Genomic DNA, 25,949 nt, shown 5'->3' with positions numbered 1-25,949 from the left:
AAAATGGATGGAATTGTTACTTGAATGGATTAGTGTTACTTTTGACAACATTCTCAATTGCACTGACATCATTTTCTTAGCCTCTTCACAGAGGATATTTGGACAATCTCACTGGTTTGGCCCCACCCACCAACTCACCCACCTACGCATATTTTATGCTAATGAGCTGGTGCACCAGCTCTTCAGGCGCACGCCAAGCGCCTCGAGGATGAGCCGGATGGAGCAGAGCAGGCAGCAGCGGGAGTCCAGCCGGGGGGGTTCCACCAGGTGATGCTGTCTAAACCTGACTGACTGAGGATTTGCAAAACACGAATGGATCCCCACTTAGGACTTAGCTGGAAAAGGCTTCTGTACTTTTTATTTTTTATCTTAATTTATCAAGGTGAGTCATGTTGATAAAACGGTGATGCCGCTTGCATGTGCTGTCAGGGCAATAAGGAAAAAACTATTTGGTAAATGATGAGTTTGTTTGCTTTAACATCTTGTAATTGTAAACAATATAATTACTCCCATGACTCTTTACCTTGATTTCAGTGCAACTGTCAAGAAATGATGTGGACGCGGACAATTCAAACTCAAATGATTTATATACGTAAGTTGTTTAATGTTTGACTCAACACTCTGCAGTGTCATTGTTTTAGATACAAACAACTATATTCCACTACTTGCTTAATTCTTTATACTCATGTTTTGTACAATTCAACAACAGTTTTGAACTTAGAATTTTTTTTTCTTAATGCTAGACTGTTAAATTGCTAATTGCCGTGTTCTTTTTTCAAAGGATACACTATCATTTTTAGTTGTTTTTTTTCATTTTAATTTTTTTTCAATTGGCACAATTTTGGCATGGTGTTTTGAAAGATATTTTTAAACAGGCAGATGTCGATTATTCCCTTGGTTGACAGTTTGGTTTTCTGGTAGTTTGACTGATGGGGGATCATGAGGGAAAGCAGTAGCAGGAACAAACCTTTCCTTGTTCTTTCTCCGAACAGCAACAGCACCAGGATAAAGCAGCCGAAATGGGACACCGCTTCCCAGGGAAGGCAGGTAGGCAGCAACATTCACCATCCTTGCTGATGGAGTTGCTAGGATCAGAGAGATCCCCCGAAAAATCTTGACTACACACCAAAACATGAGGCAGAGAGAGGACTCTGACAACACTCTTGGCAGGCTCATCTCTCACAACCTATTGGTCATTTTTACTTATTTAGTTTCTGATGTTTTTTAAGCATAATATTACATCCAAAATATTTGATTGTGTCAGAAGGTCTATTTTTGCATATGATGGCTGTCCTGTGAAAAACATATGTCCATTTTTTTTGTCATTTTTCTTATTTTTATGTGAATGGGGTTTCCGCATTACAGACAACGCATTAACGTGAAAATTGAAATATGTATCCAAAATTGTAACTGTTTTTCACAGGACAGCGACGATAAGTTACACATTTTACACTTGAATAACTTACTACTAAAGAGAAAATGACTTTAATATTTTTTCATATACTTTATTCCCTTACATAAATACGTAGCGTAGACTCCACCAGTTTGTAAATAAACATCAGGAAAACACTTTGATTAACAAACCTGGGAGCTCATTTATTACACAAACCAATCACTCAAAAAAGTGCTCTAAAATGCACAGAAAATATGTTTGAAAAAAAAAATCTTCTGTAGGAATAGATGTGAGAAATTCCCAGTCGGAATATACAGTATTGAAACTCCTCGGGTTTCTCACGTTCATCTATCAGTGCCTCTATCAGCCCCAATGTGGTTGTTCCTTTTGTCCAACTCTCCTTTGGCTCAGAAAGGCGTGAGAATTGGGTCCAAACTACATAAGCTATAAAAAGGAACAAAACGATTAGTAGCACACGTCGCAGGTCACTGGCGCACAAAGCAGATCTATCTCATGTTAGATCAACAAAACCTTTGTCGTTTTGCGTAACGTAGGTTGTCCGGTCTTTGACATCTGGGTCAGCTGCACAGCGGGCAGGTTTGTTAAATGCTCAGTTTCTCTTGCTGACCTTTGATGAATAATTAATTGTATAGACAACCCCTCCGCCCCCCAATACTTCCCTTTGCCATCTGCATTGCTACTGCTGTTTGAGACGAAAGCCTTGGCTTTAGAGCTCAGGTATCCACGGAACCTCACGTCTCGATGCATCTTTTGTTTTGTCTGCTGAAGAGAACTCTTTGGAGTTAATTTTATGTAACTTGTTTTACATTCAAATCAGCAAGAACTTGTCATGTTTTTAGTAAAACATACTCTCATTAACTGTAGCTCATTAACTGCAATTAGTAGTAGACTCTGGCTTTGGTGGTGAACTTCCGCACACACTACTGTTGCATCAATGAAGACTCAGTCCCAGGTACTTGAGGAATGACGAAAAAACAGGTGTGGCATTAAAACCCCTAAAATCGAAAGCTTGAACAAAGTTCAGGGAAAGTCCCAATAATTGCAAAAACAGTGAATCAAGAAAGTGGAAAATCAAAAGTGTGGAGTGATAAATGCCTAGAAGTCACAGCGGTCCCTGTGATGCTGTCTAATTGATGATGATGACGTGATGCCATTTTGAGCAAAAGTATTTATATCAGTGACTGTGATTTTAAGGTAGATGACAGAAACATTCCCAAATGGTTAGAAATACTTTATGAAACATGGTCTACTAATAAGGCACAGCAAAATGAAAGAACAGGGACTTGTTTTTGTCGTGATGCTAGTCTGCTTTCTTAGCACTGCCAAGGTACCCTTGAGCAAAGCACCAACCCCTCAAATTGCTTAGCAGTGCCCTATCATTTTGACACCTTCTTGTCCATGTGCGCAACTGAGCGGAAACCAAATCCATGCCAGCTGCCCAAATGTCAGAGCTCTGAACCACTACGCTACCAATGGGCCCCTGCTTACAATCAGGCTAATAAAAAAAGTACAAGTACTGTACTGTGTATTGTAGTAAAAAAATGTCTGTATGTATGGACAGGTAGACACATGGAAGTGTTGCTGTTATTCCACATACGTACAAAAAACTTTGCTCACTACAGATAGTTTTAATAAGTATAAAGTGATCATTCACACAATTCTCCTCGTCTTAGCAATGATATTTTCCTTTTGTTCTATATAGGATCTTTATGTGTGAATACAGGTGTTCCATGCCCCCTAATCTTATATTACCAAATTCTGCCTAGATCAGGTTACATTTTTTGAGGTTGGCTGGTTATGGCTGTCCACTTTTGAGTATTGATTGAGTGTCGATTTACTTCCTTTTAGGAATTTCAATCAACAGATGGGCCATTGGTTCCCAACACATCATCCTCCATGGAACCTCTGGTCAGTCAAAACAACACGACCTCCAGTGACTTGTCGAAGACTTTGTTCATCTCACAAAGAAGACTGGACTTGAACTTCACAAAACTTTCAACAATTGTACCAGCCGGTACATTACCATCAAGAACAGAACAATCCAAGCAACTCCAAGTAACCACAGCATCTCTCAGCCAATCACCAAATAGAACAACATCATCCAGCATGGACCCAACTACCAAAGCGCAACCCAAACAATTTTTAACCACCTCAGCAATCTCTAAGCCATCCCCAACACGGACAGTGCTCAGCAGCCAATCACCAACCACTGTAGCCTCAGCCAACCAACCGGACAGCACAGCAACATCCTCACATACAACACTAGCCAGAAAATCCTCACTTATCTCATCTACTCAAGCAACGATGCAAGCAAGTCAGTCGTCCTCCAGCCAATCAACAGAAAGGCAGTTCCCAGTCAAGCAATCAATTGATTCTCTAATTACTCGCCAAACAGCTAACCAATCCAGAAATGACTCACAAACATCAGACACCTTGACCATCCATCCCAACCCGCTGTTGTTAAATCTATCATCTTCTGACAAATCTCTGATTGGCTCAGTCAAACCATCAACCCAAGATTCAACTAACACAACAGGAAACCCTGTTAACAGAATCTTCTCGCAAGATGAACGTCCAATTAATGCTTCAATTTTCACCGGGAAGGCAAAAGAAGCCCTGAGGTTTCATTTGATTTCAGGTACATCTTCACTTGCACAAATCCAAGAATGAATGTATGCAGTCGGTTTTAGGAATCTATGCCAACTTGAGCTTTACTGTATGGGGTTTGCTGTTGTGGGTTTTCCTCTTGTCTAAAACACATATGATAAGTTCATTAAGACTCTAAATCGTCTGGTGTAAAATGTTGTCTATCCCTACAGCCCATCCCCAGTGTTTAAATGTGGTAGCAAGTTAACTCTCTGTTGTACCCCCACTTGGCGAACAGAAGGAAAACAGCTTTTGCCTGACTAACGAACCCCTCCGTTTGATACTTTCACTTGTGTGTGATGTGGTTGAGTGGGCACACATGCTGTGAGCCAAACGAGCAGATGGTGTAACAGGGGCCAAGTGAGGAGCTATTGTTTGGTGTTTAGTGATGTGTACATTGACATGGAATTTAATACTAGTAATACAATTACAATACAAATCCAATGATTATTATTATCGATTTACAAACTCAAAGCGCTTCACAATTTGGAGGGACCCCACTGCTCCAAAGGGTAGATGGGGACTTTTGAATTTGAAAATGTTGAAGCTTGGCGATGCACGATGGGAGAAGTAGGCAGCACCGTGGAATAGTTAACACGTTGGAATCTCGGCTCAAGCCTTCCTGTGTGGAGTTCTGGGTACTACAGCTCTTCGTCCCACATTCCAAAAACATCCATAGTTGAAGATAAAATCACCCATAGATGTAAGTGTGAATGGTTGTTTGTCTTGATTGTACATGTGGCCCGCGAGTGCCTTTGGACCAGTTGAGGGTGTACCTCAAAGAAAGAAAATTAATGGATGGGTAATCTGTGTATACTGTATAAAAAGCCATTTTAAAGCCATTTTGTCCGATATGATTGAAAAAGTATTGCCATCCATATATTTATTATACCACTTATCCTTATCAGGACGGCCGCCAGTGAGTTGTAGCCTATTCCAGCTGTCTTAGGGCTAGAGGTGGGGTACCCCCGAAACTGGATGCCGGCCAATCATATGGCATGAAAAGCACTATGTATTTAAAAACCATGCATTTATGGAATGGCTAGCAGCCAGGGCATTATGTTCCCGAGCAACAGTGTACTCTAACTACTCTTTTGTCTTTTTGTAGAGTCATGTTCCTTTCGATGCCTGAACGGTGGTTGGTGCACTCAGTCCAAGTCATGTGACTGCAGCCTATTTCAGGCCACTGGACACAGGTGCCAGACAGGTATACCTTTAAAGTCATTTTTAAAATCTGCGGTCAAACTGTGAGTGATGGGGATTTCATATGATAATTGTCAGTCAAGTAGGTGGTCTTACACATTTACTCACACGACATTGTGTGCGTATTCTTTGTAACCCAACATGAAAGAACCGAAAAATTTGCTTGCCACCAACAATATGTTGGGCCAGGGGCATCATTGATGATTTCTAACTTCCCGGTTCATGTGCCCAGTTCCAAATCGTGGCTTTGAGAGGGAGATGACATGCAGGACCTGGGGTCAATACAACTATGAGACTTTTGACGGCCTCTACTACTATTTCCCTGGCCGATGCACGTATACACTACTGAAAGACTGTGAGGAAACCACTCAGGCCAGCATCGTAGTCCAGGTGAGTTGTAAACATGAGAACTGAAACCCCTTTTCAATGCTTCTAAATTTTAAGATTGATAAGAGAAATGACAAAAGCAATAGAAGTAGAAATATCAAGCTTCATAATGTTATTGTCAGTTTGTTGCTCATTTTGGATGTTGGTACCATATTGAAGCAACACTTTCCTCCTTGACCAAATGTCAAAGTGACAGTCTACATGACTTTCCCAGTTCAGGGTTCACAGGGAAGCTGGAAGTTTATCGCAGCCAACCCCGCTAATCATCATTCAATTATTGAATCGGTACAGTGGTTGACTGTTTAGCACGTCCGCCTCACAGTTCAGAGGTCGTGGGTTTAATCCCGGCTCCGGCCTCCCTGTGTGGGGTTTGCATGTTCTCCCCGTGCCTGCGTGGGTTTTCTCCGGGTACTCCGGTTTCCTCCCACATTCCAAAAACATGCATGGTAAGTTGATTGGATACTCTAAATTGCCCCTAGGTGTGATTGTGAGTGCGGATGTTTGTCTCTGTGTGCCCTGCGCTTGACTGGCAACCAATTCAGGGTGTCCCCTGCCTACTGCCCGAAGACTGCTGGGATAGGCTCCAGCACTCCCCGCGACCCTTGTGAGGATAAGCGGTATAGATGATGGATGGACAATGTCCTCTTTACAAATACTAAGGAAATAGACCCAATATATAAAACATCACATCATAATAAATCTGTAGTTGAAGACAGACAAATATAAACAATCCAATAGTAAATAGAATGTTATTATTGTACAATTGTATGCATTTCAAACAGGACACGGTTTTATGTCGCAAAGCATCCTTCTGTTTGCAGGTGCACAATGACGCAGGCTGTGGCTCCGAGCCTTACAGCTGTCAGCGCTCAGTCAGCCTCTTCCTTCCATTGGAGGGTGAGATCCGGTTGCACGCCAATTACGTGACATTCAAAGGGCAAAGGTTAGGAGTGGAAACAAGATGAAAACTTTTTTTTTTTCGGGCATCTTCATATAAATGATTCCAAATGTGTTTAATATTGACCACATCGGCAGTCATTCAATTGCTGAATTCATGTGTTTGGATTTGTCACATTTAACAACTTAATTTATTTGGGGTTGGAAAAGGCCACCATTTTTTTAAAGACTGTATGTACCAAAGAGAAAGTGCCACTTTTTTTTCTAAGTCATTATTCTCTGTTCTGATTTGAAAAATTCCAGGTTGCAGCTTCCACATCACATCCATGAGCTGCATCTAGAGCAGATAGCCCAGTACGTGTTAGTGACACAGGCGCAAGGCTTCACGCTGGCCTGGGAGGGACACAGCGGCTCAGTCTACATTAAACTCAGCCCAGAATTTGTGGGCAGAACCTGTGGCCTTTGTGGAAACTTCAATGCAGATGTAGGGGATGACCTCAGGGCCAGCTATGGTAAGATCACCTTGTTAGCGTGCAGTCAAAAGTGTTTTCTTTCTTTGTAGATTACATGTACAGGTAGGTTATTTTTGGTTTTAAATTGAGAAGTTATCAAAACAGCGCTACGTTTTTGATGAGATAATAATACAATGTTACACCCGAAGTTATACCCTACACATATAAGCCTTTGTAAAGCATGATTTAACAACCAATGACATGTAGTGTATTGTAAAGATTTGCTGCAGGAATCTGCATTTTGTAAAATACAGAATTAGGACCAACAATAGGAACAGCGGATAATGCTTTTGGTTAGCGCCCCCTCTCGGTATCACAGACTAGCCACAGTTGACGGTTTTAGATACCAAGAAATCAAATCGGTGTATGATATTGCTTGAAAATTTTGAGAAGATTATTTGTGTAACTTTTGTGTCTTTTACAGGTGTCCTTACTCATGAAATAGAAATGTTTGGAAACAGCTGGGCGGAGACAGTGCCACTCCAGGCCCCGTGCCCCATGGTGCCTTCTAGTTTCCCCTCACCTTGTTCAGCAGTCGATGTGCATGTCTTGCTGGTAAGCGTCTCTGACACAGACTCATTCATGGCAAAAAAACCCCCAAAAAAATCTCTAAATGGACCAAAAAGTGTCATTCTGACTTTCATTTTGTTAAAGTTATGTATTTTTTTAATGGATTCATTGTCATTCAAAAATCGCAGTTTTGTTTGCGCTACCCTTATTGTAACCTGATTCTTTTGTTGAACAGCAATTATAGTATCACAGTATCGCAAACATTTGGAGGAGGCACAGTACAGTGTGTCAAACACGACCATTCATTTATAGTTTTGAGCTTGTTGCTACAAATGTAATTAATTTATTGTTCTTTCCATCAGAAAGTGGAGGAAATGTGTTTAATGCTTCTGGATCCACCATTCGAAAGCTGCCATGACTTCGTCAGCCCCTTGTCCTACATGGCCAGCTGCTTCAACGACATCTGCTTGTAAGAAAAGAAAATCAGCATGTTTGATAAATTGCACTTATCATTTTCAGGTTCACAAATATTCTCTAAACTGCGAGATGTGTGCAGTATTGTGTAACTCAGGGCTTTTCAAAGTGTTGGACCGTAATCCTCTCTCAGAGAGCAAAAATCAGCTGCCTACCTCCAATCACTTAATCGAATTAGTGTGTACATTTCCATGCTATTGTGTGACTCAGGCAACAATATACTTGTAAACCCATTAAAAGTTTACCAATCGGTATGCCCTCTGTTGAAGGTCGGGTCCAACTGATGATGCAGTATGTCAAGTGTTTACGGAGTACTCCCGAGCTTGCGCCCATGCTGACCATCCTCTGAACGATTGGAGGGACCATATTCCTCAGTGTGGTATGTTTCCAATTTTTCTGTGACTTTGGCATTGTCATGGATGCCAGAGATGGCCTCATGCTACTAATGCCCCAAAATCTCTCGATTTTGAAAGATGCTTAAATGTAATTTAAATATTTTTCCGTCACACCATCAAGAGCTGGGAAAAACTAAGGCTGTTATTAAAGAAGAAGTCAACCAAAACATTTTTTTTTCAATAATGTGTTCTATGCAGGCCCACTTGTTGAAATATGAAATACTATTGTTTTCGTGGAATATGAGTTATGCAGCAAAATCCACCCATTTTTAGCCATCTCAGGGGGCGCCCATTTTGTCACTTCTGTCTAATGAAAATAACTTCACAACTACTCAGATAACGACCGGGTCAGCTTCAGAAAACAGGTGAGCTGTGATTGGTCGTTACCTGAGCCATGAGCAACTGTGTCATTTACAGTCGGCAGAAGTGACAAAATGGCCGCCCCCACAGATGGCTAAAAACGGATGGATTAACTCTTATTCCACAGAGCAATATTCATCAGAATGCCTTGTTTCAACTAGTGGGCCTGCACAGAACATACTCCTGAAAAAAAACATGTTTGGGTTGACTTCCACTTGAATCAGATTTGTGGATGCTCACTCTATGATTTATCGTTGACCATTTGGTGTCTTCTTTATTATTTGTTTTATTGAAACTAGTGAAAGAGTGTCCTGAAGGTCTGCAGTACCTGGAATGCATCAGTTGTTGCCCATCATCCTGCAAGCAAGAACGACAATGTATCGATAGCAGGCTGGCCTGCCTGGATGGATGTCATTGTCCGAGTGGTGATTTGATATTCATTTTTCATTTGTATTCCACTATTTTCAACTGTTGAAGAACTGAAACTAATAGTAGATTGTCCAATGCTGAGGTTTGACATTTGAGGATGGCAGCTGTGTGATGCCTTCTGACTGTCCCTGTGAGTACCATGGTGTCTTCTACCCATCTGGACAAATAATACAAGAGGAATGTAACAACTGGTAAGGTGCATTATGACCTTTTTTGATTTCTATAGTCACTTTATGCTGTCAGACTGTGTGCTTTAAATGAACAATAGACAGACTGATGTGGGACTAATTATTTTCTTTGTAAAATATGTCATTTGTTACGATTCAGCTGATTAATGTTTTTACGTTTTGTGTCAGCACATGTGAAGCTGGATTGTGGAACTGCACAGAATACAACTGCCCAGGTTGGTTTCTGCTACATTTGAATGAAAAGTTAACTGATCAGATCTAACCAATCAACGATTAGTAGCAGTTAGTGAAGTTAACTCTTCTTATTTTGGTAACTAAATGGTGGTACCTGTTAAAATACATGCAGAGGAGAACTGCATGTGAGGTTGTGTTGCTGACAAAGTGAAACAAAATACTTTAATATAAGTCTGGTACATTAGTATTTGAGACACAACATTATATCCTGCAATCATGTGCAATGTCTCGGCTATTCCAGCGTAGCTGGAATATAAAAATAGTATTTTACCACCGTAGCTCCTATTTTCATACATTTTCTTCCCCAATTACCCAATTTAACACAAGAAAGGTGCAGGAATGAAAATATGCACATAATGTACAAATTGCTATCCTAAAATTGAAAATTGTGCAACAAGCCTAATTTACAAATTGTTCCCCTTGCCCAACAGGCGAATGCTCTGTGACTGGCGATATGTATTTCCAGTCATTCGATGGGCGCGTCTACACTTTTCCAGCAACGTGTCAGTATGTCCTTGCCAAGAGTCGCAACTCAGGGAAGTTCACTGTCACCATCCAGAATGCCCCTTGTGGAGCTGTGAGTCAACTGCATTTCTTTGTTTGATTTCAGTATGGGTGTACAGTACAAAGAATACAGTGTTCCCTTCCTACGTCACGATTCGATTATTGTGGAGTCACTCTATCACGGATTTTCATTTGTGATCATAACTTCATCTATTGCAGTTTTACCTCGCCAATTTGCGGGTTTTCTTGTTATTTTTCTTCCTTCGAAGTTGGATCAGTAACGAAATGTGGATTCACAGGGGAAATTGGTTTTATTGTATACATTCGATTTGTTTTAATACCAAAACCATGAAGATTAGGTTCGCATTCGGAAATCCACTCTGACTCTACTACTCTGAGGCTAGGTTCACACCGCAGGTCTTAATGCTCAATTCTGATTTTTTTTTCAAATCCGATTTTTTTGTGTAAGCGTTCATATTACAAATGCGACCTCGGTCTTGTCTGCTGTATGAACACATGCGTCGTCAAAGTGGCCCGGTTGCGCAGAAGAAGAGACGACGTCACACCTGACGATGTGTTTGCGGAAATAAATGTGGTCCAGCGCGTCGGGGCATTCAAGCGATTAGGTAGCAGGTAGAAATAAATACAGTATTTGGGGGAAATTATGAGGCGAGGCTTTAAAAACTCTTTTCATGGAGACATCACTAACGATGACGTCACGTCTTAACCGTGCGTAAAAAATGAATCTAAGCCATGGCCGAATTACTACGATCGCCATAAATGTCCACTTTATGCTTCATGTTTCAAGGTGGATTGAATTAAAGTAAAATATAAAGTCAATAGTGTTAATCACAACAACTTTGTAGATTCGATCCCCTGCTGCCAGCAGTTTCCCTCTGTCTGCGCGGAGCACATTTTGGGCTCCGGATGGGCCAGGACGGGACAGTATAGGATTTTTTCTCTGGGAGTGGGATGGGACGGGCTGAAAATCCACTACGGTGTCACCCTCTACCCATGACCCAGTTCACTCATTGTGGGTGCGTTTGGAAATACGCTCCAAGCCAAGCCCAATGCAGCTAGTCCAAGCCAGATAGTAAACAGCTGCGCTCAGAAATTGTTAGCGGGGCGTGCTCTGCCTCCGGCTGAAAATGAGGAGATGAGAAACGTTTGCGAATAACTCAGTTAAACTTTTTGTTGGTTAGGGTTAGGTTCTTTAAATTCCTGTTGTTGTTGTTGTGCAAAGCGAAAGTAAGTTGCCATGACAACTTCCCCTGGAAGTGCTTCTTCTTCGTCATCCTTAAAAGAAGAGAAAAGAAGAAAACATGAAAGAAGACAAAAAATGTCAAGGCAACTAACTTTCGCTTTGCATAACAACAACAACAACAGGGATTTAAAAAAGCGCATTAATCCACAAGGATTCTAAAACAAACAGACAAAAGTTCAACATAGTTATTTGCCGACATTTCATCCTCCTTGTTTACTATCGGAGGCAGAGCGCGCTCCACTCACACTATATGAGGGGGAGGGGGGGGGGTGTTGGGGGTTGATGGCGTCGTGGAACTTATGACCCGCGAAAAGTGAGGGAATGCTTATTTTTTCTTGCCTTTGCCAGCAACAAGTCAATAACTCATCAACTCAAACCTTGTCAATCCGATTCGGCTAACTTGGGGGATCTTGTAATTTGTCCATCAAGTGGATCATATCTTAAGTTCTCAGTGATCCGTTCCCTAACGGCTGCGATTTGTAAAAATGTATTTTGGAGCTTCGCATTGACTTCTTGTTTTGACCGCAGAATCTAGATGGGTCTTGCATCCAATCTGTGAACCTAGTTATTGATGAGGATCCTGCAATGGAGATTACGCTGAGCCGCATTGGCGATGTCTTCATCGCCGGACAGTACCGCATCTCCCTGCCTTACTCTGACGGTAACCCTTCTTTTCATCCCCTTCCAACATTGCGACTTCAAGCAGGTATGCTCTGTGAGATATTAGCAATGTTTTTCTGAACGTGTATGCGGACACTCATCTGCAGATGACTACTGTGCAGTAGCACTGATCAATAAGTACTAATCAAGTTCCAGTTTACTTGGTTTAAACAAAACATTATTGTTAATGTTGCTTATTTGCACTTTATTTATATAGTCACTTGTCATCCTTGATTTATTCCAGACACCTTCCACATTCAGGAGCTCTCATCCATGTTCCTCCAAGTGAAGACGACATTTGGCCTACGTCTGCAGTACAGCTGGAAGGAGTTTCGTCTCTACCTGCAGGTCAATGCACGATGGAAGGATGATACAGTGGGACTTTGTGGAACCTTCAATGGCAACATTCAAGATGACTTCTTGTAAGTGTGCGCATTTATGTTCACTAACTCAGAAATCGGAGAAAAAGAGGGCACGCGGTGATATCAAGAAAAGCAACACATTTTTGCATTTTATTTTCACATGACAATTTCTATTCCGAGCAGCACAGTGGTTTCGTGATTAGATGTGTGTTGAGATAACTGGATGTTACAATGAGGCATGCTGAACATGTATCCGTTGTGTAAGGCCTACTACAGACGACATACAGGTCTTGTGATTATGATGCATTTTGCCCACTTGTCATTTTAGAACATAATTATTGTGCAGCTCTAAACGTGGGCTTCTTTCTCACACTTTCGGTAATGCACACTGCTCGGCTCACACAAGTTGCCAACAGGACACGGCTCCTCAACAAGGAATTTACTGTTTGAGGTCCACTGTACCATGTCGTAATGGGCAGCCTTAAAGGGCGCATGTTGTTCAACAGCTGTAAAAGGATATACATCTGAGTCTGGGATCAGAGGGGGTATATACAGTAGTGCAAAAAGAAAGTGGAATTTACTCACGTTCTAGAAGTAGACACACATTGTGTCCTGCCTTTGATGGAAATTTGTGCTCGTCTTCAAGCAACAGTGAGGACATATAAGCTTGTATTGTATGGGAACATGCAGACAAAAATCCAGCATAGATGTTTGTGATTACAGGACAATAGTGCTGTGGGCCACACATTATATGGAAAAACAATTCAAAGCTTTTACCTGGAAAAAATTGAGTATCATTTAAAAGCACTATATTTTTGATCAGTCATTCCAGAAAGTGAAACTCATGTTATGTGGAATCATTGCGTAAATATTTCAAACCTTTGTTTCTTTATTTTTTATGATTATGGCGCACAGATGATGAAAACCTCAAATTCAGTGTCTCAGAATATTAGAACATTGAGTAAAAAGCTCAATATTGGAAACTGTTTTCATAGACAGGCACTTCCAGTCTCCGTTTGAGGTTTTAGGTCTGGAGACATTATGTTTACCCTCAACTTCCTTAGCAAGTCAGTGGTCATCTTGGAGGTGTGTTTGGAGTTATTATATTGGAATACTGCCCTGTGGCCCAGTTTCTGAAAGGACGGGATCATGCTCTGTTTGAATGTCGCAGTACATGTTGGCATTCGTCCATGAACAGCAGCTCCCCGGTGCTGGCAGCACTCATGCAGCCGTTGAGCATGACATTCCCGGACACATTTGTCTTTTTTTCCTCCTCATCCGGTTGCCTGCGAACATGCTTCACACCATTTAAACCAAATTAGTTTATCAGTGTCTCATCAGACCGCAGGATGTGGTTCCAGATCCATGTCCTTAGTTTGCCTCGGCAAACTGTTGTTTTTGCGGGGTTTCTTTGTAATAAATTTAGAAGAGGCTTCCTTCTTGGATTACAACCATTCAAACCAATTTGATGCATCTTAAATTGTATGGTTTGAGCCAGGGGTCGGCAACCTTTAACACTCAAAGAGCCATTTCGACCCAGTTTCCATGGAAAAGAAAACATGGGGAGCTGGAGACAATATATTGCCTCTATATAGTATACTAATATATATACTCTTACAAAAAAAAACCACAGAGTTGAAGGTATCTTTCAAATGAATTAAAATGTTGATTTTAAATGATCCATCTAGCAAACTAAAATGCTGTGAGCGATCATCCTTTGGGCTTTCAGAGTATTGTAATGCCCCTCGAAGTGGTCAAAGATGCACACAGTCGCGGATGCAGTCTGATCGTCGTTTTTAATCACAGATCGTAACAGAGAACCGTACACATTTACACAAGAGCTGCTGGTGGCCACAACTCACGCCCATGCGCTCAATCATCCACACGCTCTCTCCCTCAACTTCCCTCTTAAACTCCTTGTCCCCTCACTATGACGTCACTCACTACCCATAGACCCAGCCAGCACATGCACAAAACAAGGAACAGATATTACACTGCCCTTCCCTTTATGAAACCCTCGCCCCCGAGGGGGTCAACAACAAAAAATCCTCTAGGCGCTGCGGCCTACGCCTCTGTCTCTTGGGTCGGCCTGGACCCGTGCCATTTCTGTCTCCAACCGGAGGAACAGGGACAACATGAGTGGGATCTGGGGAACCTGAATCCACCACTCGTCCTGAAATGGCAGGTGAAACAGACCCGGCCTCAAATATCGGAACACCACTGCCCCGGTACGGAGCCAACCTGTCCCGATGTAGGGCAACCCTCCGGCCCTTGGGGGGAACTGCCACTCGATACACTACCTCCCCCACCCGCTCAAGGACCCTACACGGCCCGTCCCAATGACTGACTAACTTAGGGCAGCGTCCCTTCTTTCTTTTTGGTGTATACACCCAAACCAGCTCGTCGACCTGGAAGTTCCGCCCCTTGCTGCGTACGTCGTAGTTCCGCTTCTGACGTGCACCAGCTTTCTCTAGCTGGTCCCGGGCGAAGACATGCGCTGCCTCCAAACGATCCTGCAGTCTCCGGGCATATTCCAACCCCGGCCGATCCTCGGGGCTGCCTGGTGGTCTGCCAAACGCCATCTCCGCTGGTGTCCGGATCTCCCGGCCAAGCATCAGCAGAGCAGGACTACAGCTTGTGGAACTTTGGACAGCCGAACGATACGCCATCAACACCATTGGAATATGCTGGTCCCAATCACGTTGGCGCTCGGAGGTGAGGATGGCAAGCTGCTGCTGCATGGTGCGGTTAAAACGTTCAACTAAACCATCACTCTGCGGATGCAAAGGGGTGGTTCGCGTCTTCTGCATGTTCAAGCGTTCACAAAGGGCAGCAAAAACCTTGGACTCAAAATTTCTTCCTTGATCACTGTGGAGTATATCTGCAGTCCCAAACCGGCAGAACATGCCCTCCAACAGTGCATCCGCCACCGTCTCTGCCTCCTGATCTGGCAGTGCGTATGCCTCGGGCCACTTTGTGAAATAGTCCATCGCACACAGCACGTAACGGTTCCCTCTGTCCGTCACGGGAAAAGGACCCATAATGTCCACAGCATCCCGCTCCATGGGCGCCCCAACTCTCTGTTGCTGAAGCGGTGCATGCGATTGGTCTTGAGGGCCCTTGTAGGCCGCGCACTCGTCACACCGCCGGCAAAAGTCCTCCACGTCCCGTCGATGCTGGCCCCAGTAAAACCCTTGTCGAAGCCGTCTGAGTGTCTTTGTGCTGCCAAAGTGTCCGGTACCCGTGCCCCCGTGGCATGCTCTCAGTACCGACTCTCTAAGAGCTCTGGGCACCACCACCTGCCACCTCTCCTCTCCGGTCGCTGGATCCTTCCACGCACGCTGCAGCACGCCATCCTTCATGCTTAAGAGAGCAAACTTGCTCCAAAGGCCCTTGGCGCCAACAGAGAGTCCCATCACTCCTTCCCAGGGTGGCCTCCTGCCACTCTGGACCCACTGTCGCACAGGGTTGAGATCACGATCCTCTTCCTGCTTGACAGCCCACTCTGCAATGTCCACAGCCTCCAGGATGCAGCACGATGGTCCAGCGGCAGTCGCCTCCCCACACAGCTCCAACTCCCTGGCATCCCGCCGGTCGCAGTAGCCGCAGCCGCCAACAGCACATGGACGCCGGGAAAGGGCATCAGCATTGACGTGCTGAGCTCCAGCCCGATGTACCACAGTAAAGTGGAACGCCTGCAGCTCCTCCAGCCACCGTGCCACTTGGCCTTCTGGTTCCCTGAACGACATCAACCACTGCAGCGCAGCATGATCCGTCCTGATGGTGAACGGAACGCCACAATAGTAGTACTTGAAATGACGCGCAGCCAAAACAACTGCCAGCAGTTCACGTCTGGTGACACAATATCGTCGTTCACTCTTATTGAAGATGCGGCTGAAGTAGGCCACCACTCGTTCACCTTCCGGCCCCACCTGTGACAACACCGCCCCCATGCCGACACTGCTAGCGTCCGTATCCAGCACAAAAGACAAGGCTGGATCAGGTGGAGTGAGAACAGGAGCATTGATGAGGGCATTTTTCAGGCTGGAAAATGCCTCCTGACAGTCCGGCGTCCACAAAAAGGGTTGGTTGCCCTGAAGAAGCCGGAACAAGGGCGCCCCGATGCAAGAAAATCCTCTCACGAACCGTCTGTAATATGAGGAAAGCCCCAAAAAACTCTTAAGCTGCTTCTGATCTTTTGGGGCTGGCCAGTCTTTGATGGCGCTGACCTTCTCCTCCAGTGTGCTGATGCCGTCTCCATTCACTCGGTGACCCAGGAACTCCACCTCTCGCCGCATAAAGTGGCACTTTTCAGGGTGCAGTTTCAGTCCAGCCGCAGCAATTCTACCCAGCACCAGCCTTAGAGACTCCAACGCAGTCTGGAAGAACTCACCGTGGACGAGGACATCGTCCAAATACACCAAGCATTCTTGCCGCGGAATGTTCGAGAGCACTGTGTCCATCAAGCGCTCGAACGTTCCTGGTGCATTGCAGAGTCCAAAACTCATTACTTTAAACTGCCAGTGTCCTCTGGGGGTGCAGAACGCTGTCTTAGGTCTGGACTCGGCGGTGAGGGGGACCTGCCAGTAGCCACTGCGCAGGTCGAGCGATGAGAACCACGCAGACCCAGAGACCAGATCCAACGTCTCATCTATCCGCGGGAGCGGGTAGCAGTCCTTTCTTGTCACTTTATTGAGCGGCCTGTAGTCCACACAGAACCGCGGTCTGGTACTTTTCTTTCTGGGAACCATGACCACGCCAGACGCCAGCTTGTCTGCTGCAGGGTCAGCAGTGTTGATGATTACCCCCGAAGTACCCCGTTGAGACGCCGGAACTAGCCCCACACGCTGACCATTCGGCAGGTTGAGCACCCCAGCTCCCAAATCCACCACAACTTTTGCAGCTTTCAAAAAGTCCCGACCCAGAATACATGGGTCATTCACGTCCGCCACCCAAGCTGAGTGAGTTGTCGACAAACCCCCCAAAACAAACACAAATGTCCCTCTGCCTCTCATGGGGGCCGTTTCACCGGTCACTGTCCTCAGTTTTGTAAAGGTCGATTCTAAGACGGTTCCCACTGGAACGACGTCAGGCCTCACAATCGTGGCTGAGGACCCAGTGTCCACCAGGGCTGTACAAGAAGTGTCCCCAATCTTCACGCGAACATGACTGGGGTCCCCCACGTCTGTCCATCCCACTTCTGACACCAAATGTAATGCCCCTCGAAGTGGTCAAAGATGCACACAGTCGCGGATGCAGTCTGATCGTCGTTTTTAATCACAGATCGTAACAGAGAACCGTACACATTTACACAAGAGCTGCTGGTGGCCACAACTCACGCCCATGCGCTCAATCATCCACACGCTCTCTCCCTCAACTTCCCTCCTAAACTCCTTGTCCCCTCGCTATGACGTCACTCACTACCCATAGGCCCAGCCAGCACATGCACAAAACAAGGAACAGATATTACAGTATGTTGCCTTGACCTGAATTTAAAAATACAATGAAAAAAAGAGGATTATTTCACTGAACAATAAAAAGAAATATTTGCAAAATAACGGCTTGAATCTTGATTTTACCTGGTTAATGGGACTTCTGCTCCTGAACCTTTGCACACAGCGTCTGCAAATCAGGTCTGTAGGAAGTCACTTTCATCCTTACGCAGGACTGTAGCTCCCGTCTTTTTTGAAAAAAAAAAAAAAAAAAAAAAGGTTTTCTCTGTGTTTAAGTGTTCATGTTACATTGTTTGTAAAGTGCTTTGTTACAGCTCTAGCGTTATGAAATGCGCTACATAAATAAAATTGTCTTGTATTGTATCATAAATGCGACCTCGGTCTTTTTGGTGTGTGATCATATGCGTCCCGAAAGTGACCCGCATGTGCACAAGAAGATACGACGTCACTCACGACGTTGTGTTTACGGAAGTAAATGGCGTAGCGTGTTGGGGCGTTTCGATTGTGGAGCCGTCAGTAAAGATGGCGGCAGGTAAAAAAATGAGCCAATCTGAGCCATTTCTGAATTACTACTACACCATAAATGTCCACTTTATGCTTTATGTTTCAAGTGGGATTAAATTAAAGACTATTATAACGTCAATACTCAAAACAATTGCAGAGTCGATCTCCCCACTGTCAGCACTGATCGCTCCGCGCATTTTGGGCTCCTCACTGGTCGACTGCATGCGACCTGGCAGTTCAGGCTGTGGTCACATTGCAAAAAATCTGATAGGTATCCGGTCTAAGACCACATCTGAAAGTGGCCAAAAACTTTGACTCAATAACAAGACTTGATGCACGTTTTTGAGACAAATGACATACACTTCAATCGGACACTTATTATTTATTTTCCCGCAAAATAAGAATGAAAGAGCCTCATGCGGCTCCGGAACCGCAGGTTGCCGACCCTTGAGCTGAACACTAACATTCTGACCCCCTTCCTTCCACCTCTGCAATGCTGACAGCACTCAACTTCTATTTTCCAAAAACAACTTCTGTCCAACCTGTATTGATTCAGCTCTCTTCAAAATCACCCTTCATTAACTTAACCGGTGACCAGGGTGTAATCTGTTTTTCACTGTAACCCAGCTGTGTTAGGCTCCCGCACATACTGTAATTATTGGCAGAATCTGTGACGAATTGCAAAACATTCGAATGCAATTCATGCTCGTAGCATACAACTCGCTTGGTGTAAATGATCATCATCACTATGACTTATCCTTATAGTCATCCGCTCCTGACCTAGGATATTCATGTAATCTTGTCCCCCTTCAGGTCTCCTGCTGGTATGATAGAAAGCACTCCTTTACTGTTTGGAAATGCTTGGAGGGTCTCGTCAGCATGTACGCTCAGCTTGATCCCTCCTCAGCTTGACCCCTGCGACACACACCAACAAGCTGGTCAGTCCTTCTTATATTATACTGTATTGTCTGTACTGTATTGTCTATATAGTACCTGTAGCTCTCAATGTTTTTAATATCGTCTATCCATCTATCCATCTATCTATCTCTCTCTCTCTCTCTCTCTCTCTCTCTCTCTCTCTCTCTCTATCTATCTATCTACCCATCCATCCATCTATCCATCTATCCATCTTTCTCTCTATCCCTCATCCATCCATCCATCCATCCATCTATCCATCTATCATCTATCCATCTATCTATCTATCTATCTATCTATCTATCTATCTATCTATCTATCTATCTATCTATCTATCTATCTATCTATCTATCTATCTATCTATCTATCTATCTATCTATCCACCTATCTAACCATCCATCTATCTAGGTTTGTCTAATGCAGTCAGATTGTACGGCCTGTTTGACTTTTCCCACAATCTCACCTCCTTTCTTCTTTGTTTTTGTTCAGTGGCCTATGCATCCGAGATGTGTGATATTCTGAACCGGGATCTGTTCTCCCCCTGCCATGAGTACCTCAGTCCAGTGCCATTTCATCAGCAGTGCCGCTCAGATACCTGCAAATGCGGAACAGCTTGCTTTTGCTCCGCTCTGGCTCACTATGCTCGCCACTGCCGCAGATTCTCCATCGTCATTGACTTCCGATCACACATACTCGACTGTGGTGAGTATTAGTATTAGTATCCTATTCAGAGGCTCTGTATTATACATTTTTGAAAATGTTAGAAACATGATCAATTAATGCCAAAAGACCCTTTTCGAATAGATACTGATTGATTGGAGTTGATGATGTGACTAATTAGTTGGTTATAACGACCGTGAGCAAATGATGTCGCGTGCAAACCGAGTTGCTGGTAAAATGAGCAGAATAGTTGTTTGCTGAATAATATACAAATGTCAAACCCTCCAATTCAAACTTTCCGTCGATGTTGCCTGCCTGTCCGACTGCAGCGGTCACCTGCCCCACCACCATGCAGTATGGTGTGTGTGTGTCGTCCTGCCAACGCCGCTGCTCCGCCCTCTCTTCTCCGCAGCACTGTGGGGGGGAGTGTGAAGAAGGCTGCGTCTGCCCGCTGGGATTATTCTACAACCAGCGAACGCACACCTGCGTGCACAGGTCAGGCTGGCTGAGGGGGCTGGGTCAGAAATCAAGACTGTGGTGGACATTTACCCTTCTGATCATAAACATGATACAATATTGTTTATGACAGACATCAGGTGGGAAATCAATGTGATCAATGGATCTTAGCATGAGCTAACTTCACCAAACAAATCATTTTTAATGTCATGTTTTGATCTGCTTGGATGTTGCCTTTGTAGGCCAGATGCAGAGGGAAGGCTCGTTGTGAATGGTGATGGAGTAGCTTACTGCTTGTTATCAGTGTGCAATAATAGCAGGAAAAGTATGAACACCCTCATCAACCACGGGTACGACACCCATGGCCAGATGGCGGTTGTTACATTGACTAAGTATGAAGTATTGCCGTGCTATACCATACACACCATAGCATACTTTACCATACCATAGAAATCTCTGCCGTTCCAAACTGTTGAGCTCGGAAATGGGACTTTTTGAGAGTTCAGTCAGCGGGCGCTCCCTTTCAGGCTGCTTTGCCATGGGCGACATGCAGCTTACTTGCTCTTAACTGTCCCACGATTTTACATCCCTATGCAGCATTACTTATGTGATAGAGTTACTTCAAGGAAGTGACCGTGAAACCCCCCTTTCAGTCCCACTTAGGCTCGGGACAACACAGATATCTGATAACCAGTGAGAGAGAACTTGTAAGACAGAGGCCAATGTGTGGACCATATGTCACAAAGCCGTGCCATTTACCACACTCTAAAAACAGTTGGGTTAAAAATAACAAAATTTTAGGTCAAAAGTCGACCAATCTACCACTTGGGTCAATTTGACCCAACTTTCTTGGTTGTTTTTGCAGAAAACAATCCCCAAAAATCGGTAGTTTTGTCCAAAACAACCCCAAAAATGGGCTGTTTTGTACAAAACAATGCAAGAAAGTCGGTCAAATTGAGCCAATTTGTTGCTCAGTCCATTTTTGATTATTGGTTATTTTTAACCCAGCTGTTTTTAGGGTCCATAGAATAGGCCAACTTTAATTTGATCTTACTCTGTAAATGTCATATTAAACATTTTATTAAAGAAAAAATGATCAGGTAAGCAACTCGTAATGTGTCAGAATGATAGCATTAACTGTTGTGGTTGTTTACATGCCAAATATAAATGTATTATTTAAATAGTCAAGTCAACTCCCCAAAAATCTTTACAAAAATATGTTCTTTGAGCCTCCACTAGTCAAAACACGGCAATCTGATTAATATTGTGTTTGTGGAATATGAGTTAAGTGGCAAAATCCACCCGTTTTTGTCCATCTCAAGGAATGGCCCATTTGGTCACTTTCTTTCGACTGAAAATGACATCACAGTCGCTGAGGCAACAGCCAATCTGAGCCCTGAGCAACTGTCATGTCAGTTTCAGTCGACAGAAAGTGGCAAAATGGCGACACCCTGAGATGTACAAAAACGGGTGGATTTTACTGCTTGACTTATATTCCACAAACACAATATTACTGTAATCAGAATGCAGTGTTTAAACTAGTGGGGCTACATAGAACATATTATTACAAAGAACATTTTTGGGTTGATTTTCAACACCCTTATCCTGCATGGTTTAATTTTAATATAGTATATTCATATTTTGAAGCCCATCCATAAAGATGGACTAACTCATTTCTACTATTTGTCTGCATGTTTATATACTGGATGGTCTACCAGTGGTTGGCAACCCGCGGCTCCGGAGCTGCATACAGCTCTGCGTGGCTTGGGAAAATAAATTATTAATTATTTGTAATTATTAATTAAAAATTAATTAATTAATAATAATTATTATTATTAAGTGTCCGATTGAAGTGCGTGTTATTTGTCTGAAAAACGTGCATCATGTCAAAGTTTTTGGTCACTTTCATATGAAGTCCTATATTGGATACCTATTGGATTTTTTTTGCAATGCGACCGCAGTCTGAACCTCCAGGTCGCATACATCCGACATTGACATCAGGAGCCCAAAATGCGCTCCGCGCAGGCAGAGGGATCAGAGTCGCTGACAGCAGTAACAGTATTGACTTTATATTTGACTTTAATTTAATCCCACTTGTACCATGAAGCATAAACTGGACCTTTATGGCAATAGTAGTAATTCAGCCACGCTTCAGATCGGCTAATTTTTTTGACATGCGGTTATGACGTGATGTCATCTTGACGTCTCCATGAAATCAAATCGAAAAGCCTCGCCTCATCATTTCCCCCAAATACTGTATTTCTACATCCTACATATGTACAGGCAATTACTGAAGGTGGATCCGTAGAAGAGAACATGCAGCGGTCTTGCTTTTTAAAAGAACCCAACACAACACGGTCAGTCAGTACTTGACCCGGTTAGAGATGAATAGAGGGACGGATGAAAACCCACTTCCATCCTTACTTAGTCCGTCCTTTTTAAAAGACTTCTCGTCCTCCGGCCGTCCCGGATGGATGCCCATTTTGTGGATGGACGGACGGAGGACGAGAAGTCTTTCAAAAAGGACGGACTAAGCAAGGATGGAAGTGGGTTCCCGTTCTGTCCCTGGGACGGAATGCCCATCTCCGCACATCTACTTCCATACTATGTCGTGAGTGACGTCGTCTCTTCTTCTGCACATGTGGGTCACTTTTGGGACGCATATGATCACACACGAAAGAGACCAAGTCGTATTTATATTGTAATATGAACTACTGTAATATGAACGCTTCCCAAAAATCTGATTTAAAAAAAAAAAAAAGATGGCAGTTTACAGTCCTGCGTATAGATGAAAGTGAATTCCCACAGCCCCGATTTACAGACGCTGTCTGTGCACAGAGGTTCAGGAGCAGAAGTCCCAACCAGGTAATATAAATATTCATTTTCTGCGAATATTTAATATTAATTTAATTAAATATTTAAATATTTATTGAAATAGTGCTCTTTTTACCATTGTATTTTTAAATTCAGATCAAGGCTACACTCTCTAAAGGACGATGTCTCATGGCATTTTTCTGCTAGATGGATCATTTAAATTCAGATTTGAAAGAGACCTTCAACTCTGCGATTTTATTTTTTGTAAGAGTTCGAAACCGGGACAAAATGGCTCTTTGAATGTTAAAGGTTGCCGACCCCTGGTCTATACTATGACTCGCAAACACCATGTATTAAAGAGAAATACGCACAACATGCATGTATGTCTTGCAGCAGGCAAGTTTCATTTCTGTGCGACTGTGGTGATCTTTTCCTGCACTCCTTGAGCATATAAAACAAACAAAACAAAAAATTGAACACTTGAATTCTTATTGGAAGCTAAAACCTAATCTAAGAGAGGTTGTGATTCAGACAAAGAAAGACAAGCAAAAAAAAAATAGACAAGTACTTGAGCAGTACACTGATTTGTATTAAATGTATCCCCAAACAAAGAGCATGGGTCACGGTAGTTGCTAAAGTATTTAGCTAAGATCATCCAGCCACCCTAGGTGACATCTATTCTGACCTTGTGTACCCCGATATAATGTGTGTGATGTGTATCAAGAGAACAATGACCTTAGAGCCTGACCACCCAGTGAGGTAGACGCGGCTGTCCCGACAAAACCGGTTCACCCCCTCCTGATCATCCCCAAGGCCACCCCAGAGGCCAGGTGCAGCCCACCCCAAGCCACGGGAACACACTGACCCCAGGGTGGGTGGGATTGGAGCATGGAGTGGGGGTGAAAAGCGAGCTACGGTCTGACCAGAGCACCCCACTCTGCCTTTGGGCCCACGGGCAGCGCCACAGCACAACAGAGCCCGGAGCAACACTCACCCCGACTGGAAAACAGGCCCTACCCAGCCTCGTTATATGCAGAATTGAATGTGTGTTAGTTATGTGACGAATACACTGTCGTATGTCTGTGCTCATTTTGAGTTAATTGTATTTTGTAGATTCTGTACATGGATCATGACCACGTTCCAAGATGAAATAAAGGATGATAGTTTGCTGGGCCAGGGACACCAATCGGATCAATACATTTAAAAATACAATAAAAAAAAAAGTGAAACTGTTGCTATGTCTTCTGAGAGTAAATCATTCCAGTGAGTGATTTGGCAAGAGTTATTTCATTACAGTTTTGAAGGAAAACCTTGGCAATTTTTAAACTCACATTTGCAATCATGGACTGAGTTGTGCTTTTCATCTGTTTTCTGGTGATATTGCAGGAGTGAGTGTCCCTGCACTTTCCTCGGTGCTGATTATGAACCAAGAGACGTGATCATGACATCAGCAGGTGTTCAGTAAGATCTTTCTGCCCATCTTTGCTTCTCCTTGATGCTTAAAATGGAACTACAGCCTACATAACACACACACTTGCTTTTTGAGTCCTCCAAATTATATTGGAACTTAATTATCATGACCAAGGGAGAAATACATATGGAGACAGTGGGAGCAGTGCACATCGTTTTTTTCAAGTGGACTATTTGCTGCAAGTCAGATGTCCCGATGTGCATTAGTTCATCATCATCATCATCATCATCATCATCATCATCATCATCATCATCATCATAATGACTTTTCTGTCATTGTTCCAGGTTGTGTCTGGATGGGAAATTTGTGTCACAAACAACAGACGGTGGTAAGTACAAATTGAAAACAAACTGTGCCTTCACAAATAAAATGAACGATGCTTAGTTTTTGACTCTTTATAATAGGGTTTGCATTTAAAAAGACGTTTTGGCTTAATATTGTAATTTGAAATGTTTTACAAATGCACTTTGAAGTCTTTTTATTAGATGTCATTCATCTCATGAATTACTGTTTTTGGGGCCCCAAAATACCGTATATGAATTATTTATTTACAGAATGATTCATCTTCTTCCCATTATCTGTGATTTGTTCTGTTCTTGTAGGAAGCTTATGCCCTGAGAGTCAGTTATATCACAATTGCTCGGAGGGAGAGAATGGCCTCCTTCCAGGACGAGGTGTGGCCTGTGAGCGTACTTGTGAATCTTACCTCCTCAACCTGACCTGCTCAGTACATGAGCCATGTGTCAGTGGATGTACCTGCCCTTCTGGGTGAGTAGAACATGTTCGTGACTATCCCGCGGTCACCGGAATGAGGACTACACAATCCTTGTGCGTTCTGGCAAAATGAAATTGATCGGCTACTGTGTGACTTCCGTGTGAAGATGAAAGATAAGGGGAAACGAGGCTAGTGTATCATTATTGCTGCTAACTATTACTGCAGACTACTAGGTTCTGGGACAAATCTTCGAAACTCAGGTCATCATAGCCATCCAATGAGGACCTCTACCATGAACACAGTTATTTGATCCCTATAATCCAGACTGGCTACTTGCCCAAAAAGAGGGTTAAGTAGTTTTGTTCTGTGATACCAAGCAAAAAGTCATCATGATAACAGTGCACACTGGCGGGGGTTAAAGAAATCTATCCCAAGTTAATGACCCCTTTGCACAGATTACAGGGATGACTGGCAGAGTCTGCTTTGTGCTAGTCAAGGATTTTTTACATAAACTAAATGTTG

The 25,949-nt window shown here is 43.4% G+C and overlaps 1 protein-coding gene across 1 annotated transcript in view; it reads left to right on the top strand.

Moving 5' to 3' along the window:
- Positions 1-312: 312 nt before the first annotated feature.
- The window catches only part of otog (otogelin), a 67,035-nt gene continuing 41,398 nt past the window's right edge, over positions 313-25,949 (top strand). Inside the window, exons 1-23 of the mRNA XM_086026222.1 lie at positions 313-382; positions 535-592; positions 993-1,047; positions 3,263-4,052; positions 5,169-5,267; positions 5,496-5,653; positions 6,472-6,593; positions 6,851-7,059; positions 7,484-7,614; positions 7,932-8,038; positions 8,313-8,422; positions 9,098-9,223; positions 9,310-9,418; positions 9,584-9,630; positions 10,081-10,226; positions 11,946-12,078; positions 12,322-12,499; positions 19,210-19,334; positions 19,801-20,013; positions 20,301-20,466; positions 24,628-24,702; positions 24,997-25,040; positions 25,315-25,480. Coding sequence (XP_085882348.1) covers positions 313-382; positions 535-592; positions 993-1,047; positions 3,263-4,052; positions 5,169-5,267; positions 5,496-5,653; positions 6,472-6,593; positions 6,851-7,059; positions 7,484-7,614; positions 7,932-8,038; positions 8,313-8,422; positions 9,098-9,223; positions 9,310-9,418; positions 9,584-9,630; positions 10,081-10,226; positions 11,946-12,078; positions 12,322-12,499; positions 19,210-19,334; positions 19,801-20,013; positions 20,301-20,466; positions 24,628-24,702; positions 24,997-25,040; positions 25,315-25,480 — 3,437 coding nt within the window. The remainder of the gene's footprint in view (positions 383-534; positions 593-992; positions 1,048-3,262; positions 4,053-5,168; positions 5,268-5,495; positions 5,654-6,471; positions 6,594-6,850; positions 7,060-7,483; positions 7,615-7,931; positions 8,039-8,312; positions 8,423-9,097; positions 9,224-9,309; positions 9,419-9,583; positions 9,631-10,080; positions 10,227-11,945; positions 12,079-12,321; positions 12,500-19,209; positions 19,335-19,800; positions 20,014-20,300; positions 20,467-24,627; positions 24,703-24,996; positions 25,041-25,314; positions 25,481-25,949) is intronic.

The sequence above is a fragment of the Filicampus tigris genome, chromosome 3, assembly GCF_054856515.1.
Source record: "Filicampus tigris isolate MCC_2025a chromosome 3, RoL_Ftig_1.0, whole genome shotgun sequence".
Lineage (NCBI taxonomy): Eukaryota > Metazoa > Chordata > Actinopteri > Syngnathiformes > Syngnathidae > Filicampus > Filicampus tigris.
Note: the sequence above shows the minus strand (reverse complement) of the source record. Positions and strands in the feature narration are given on the sequence as shown.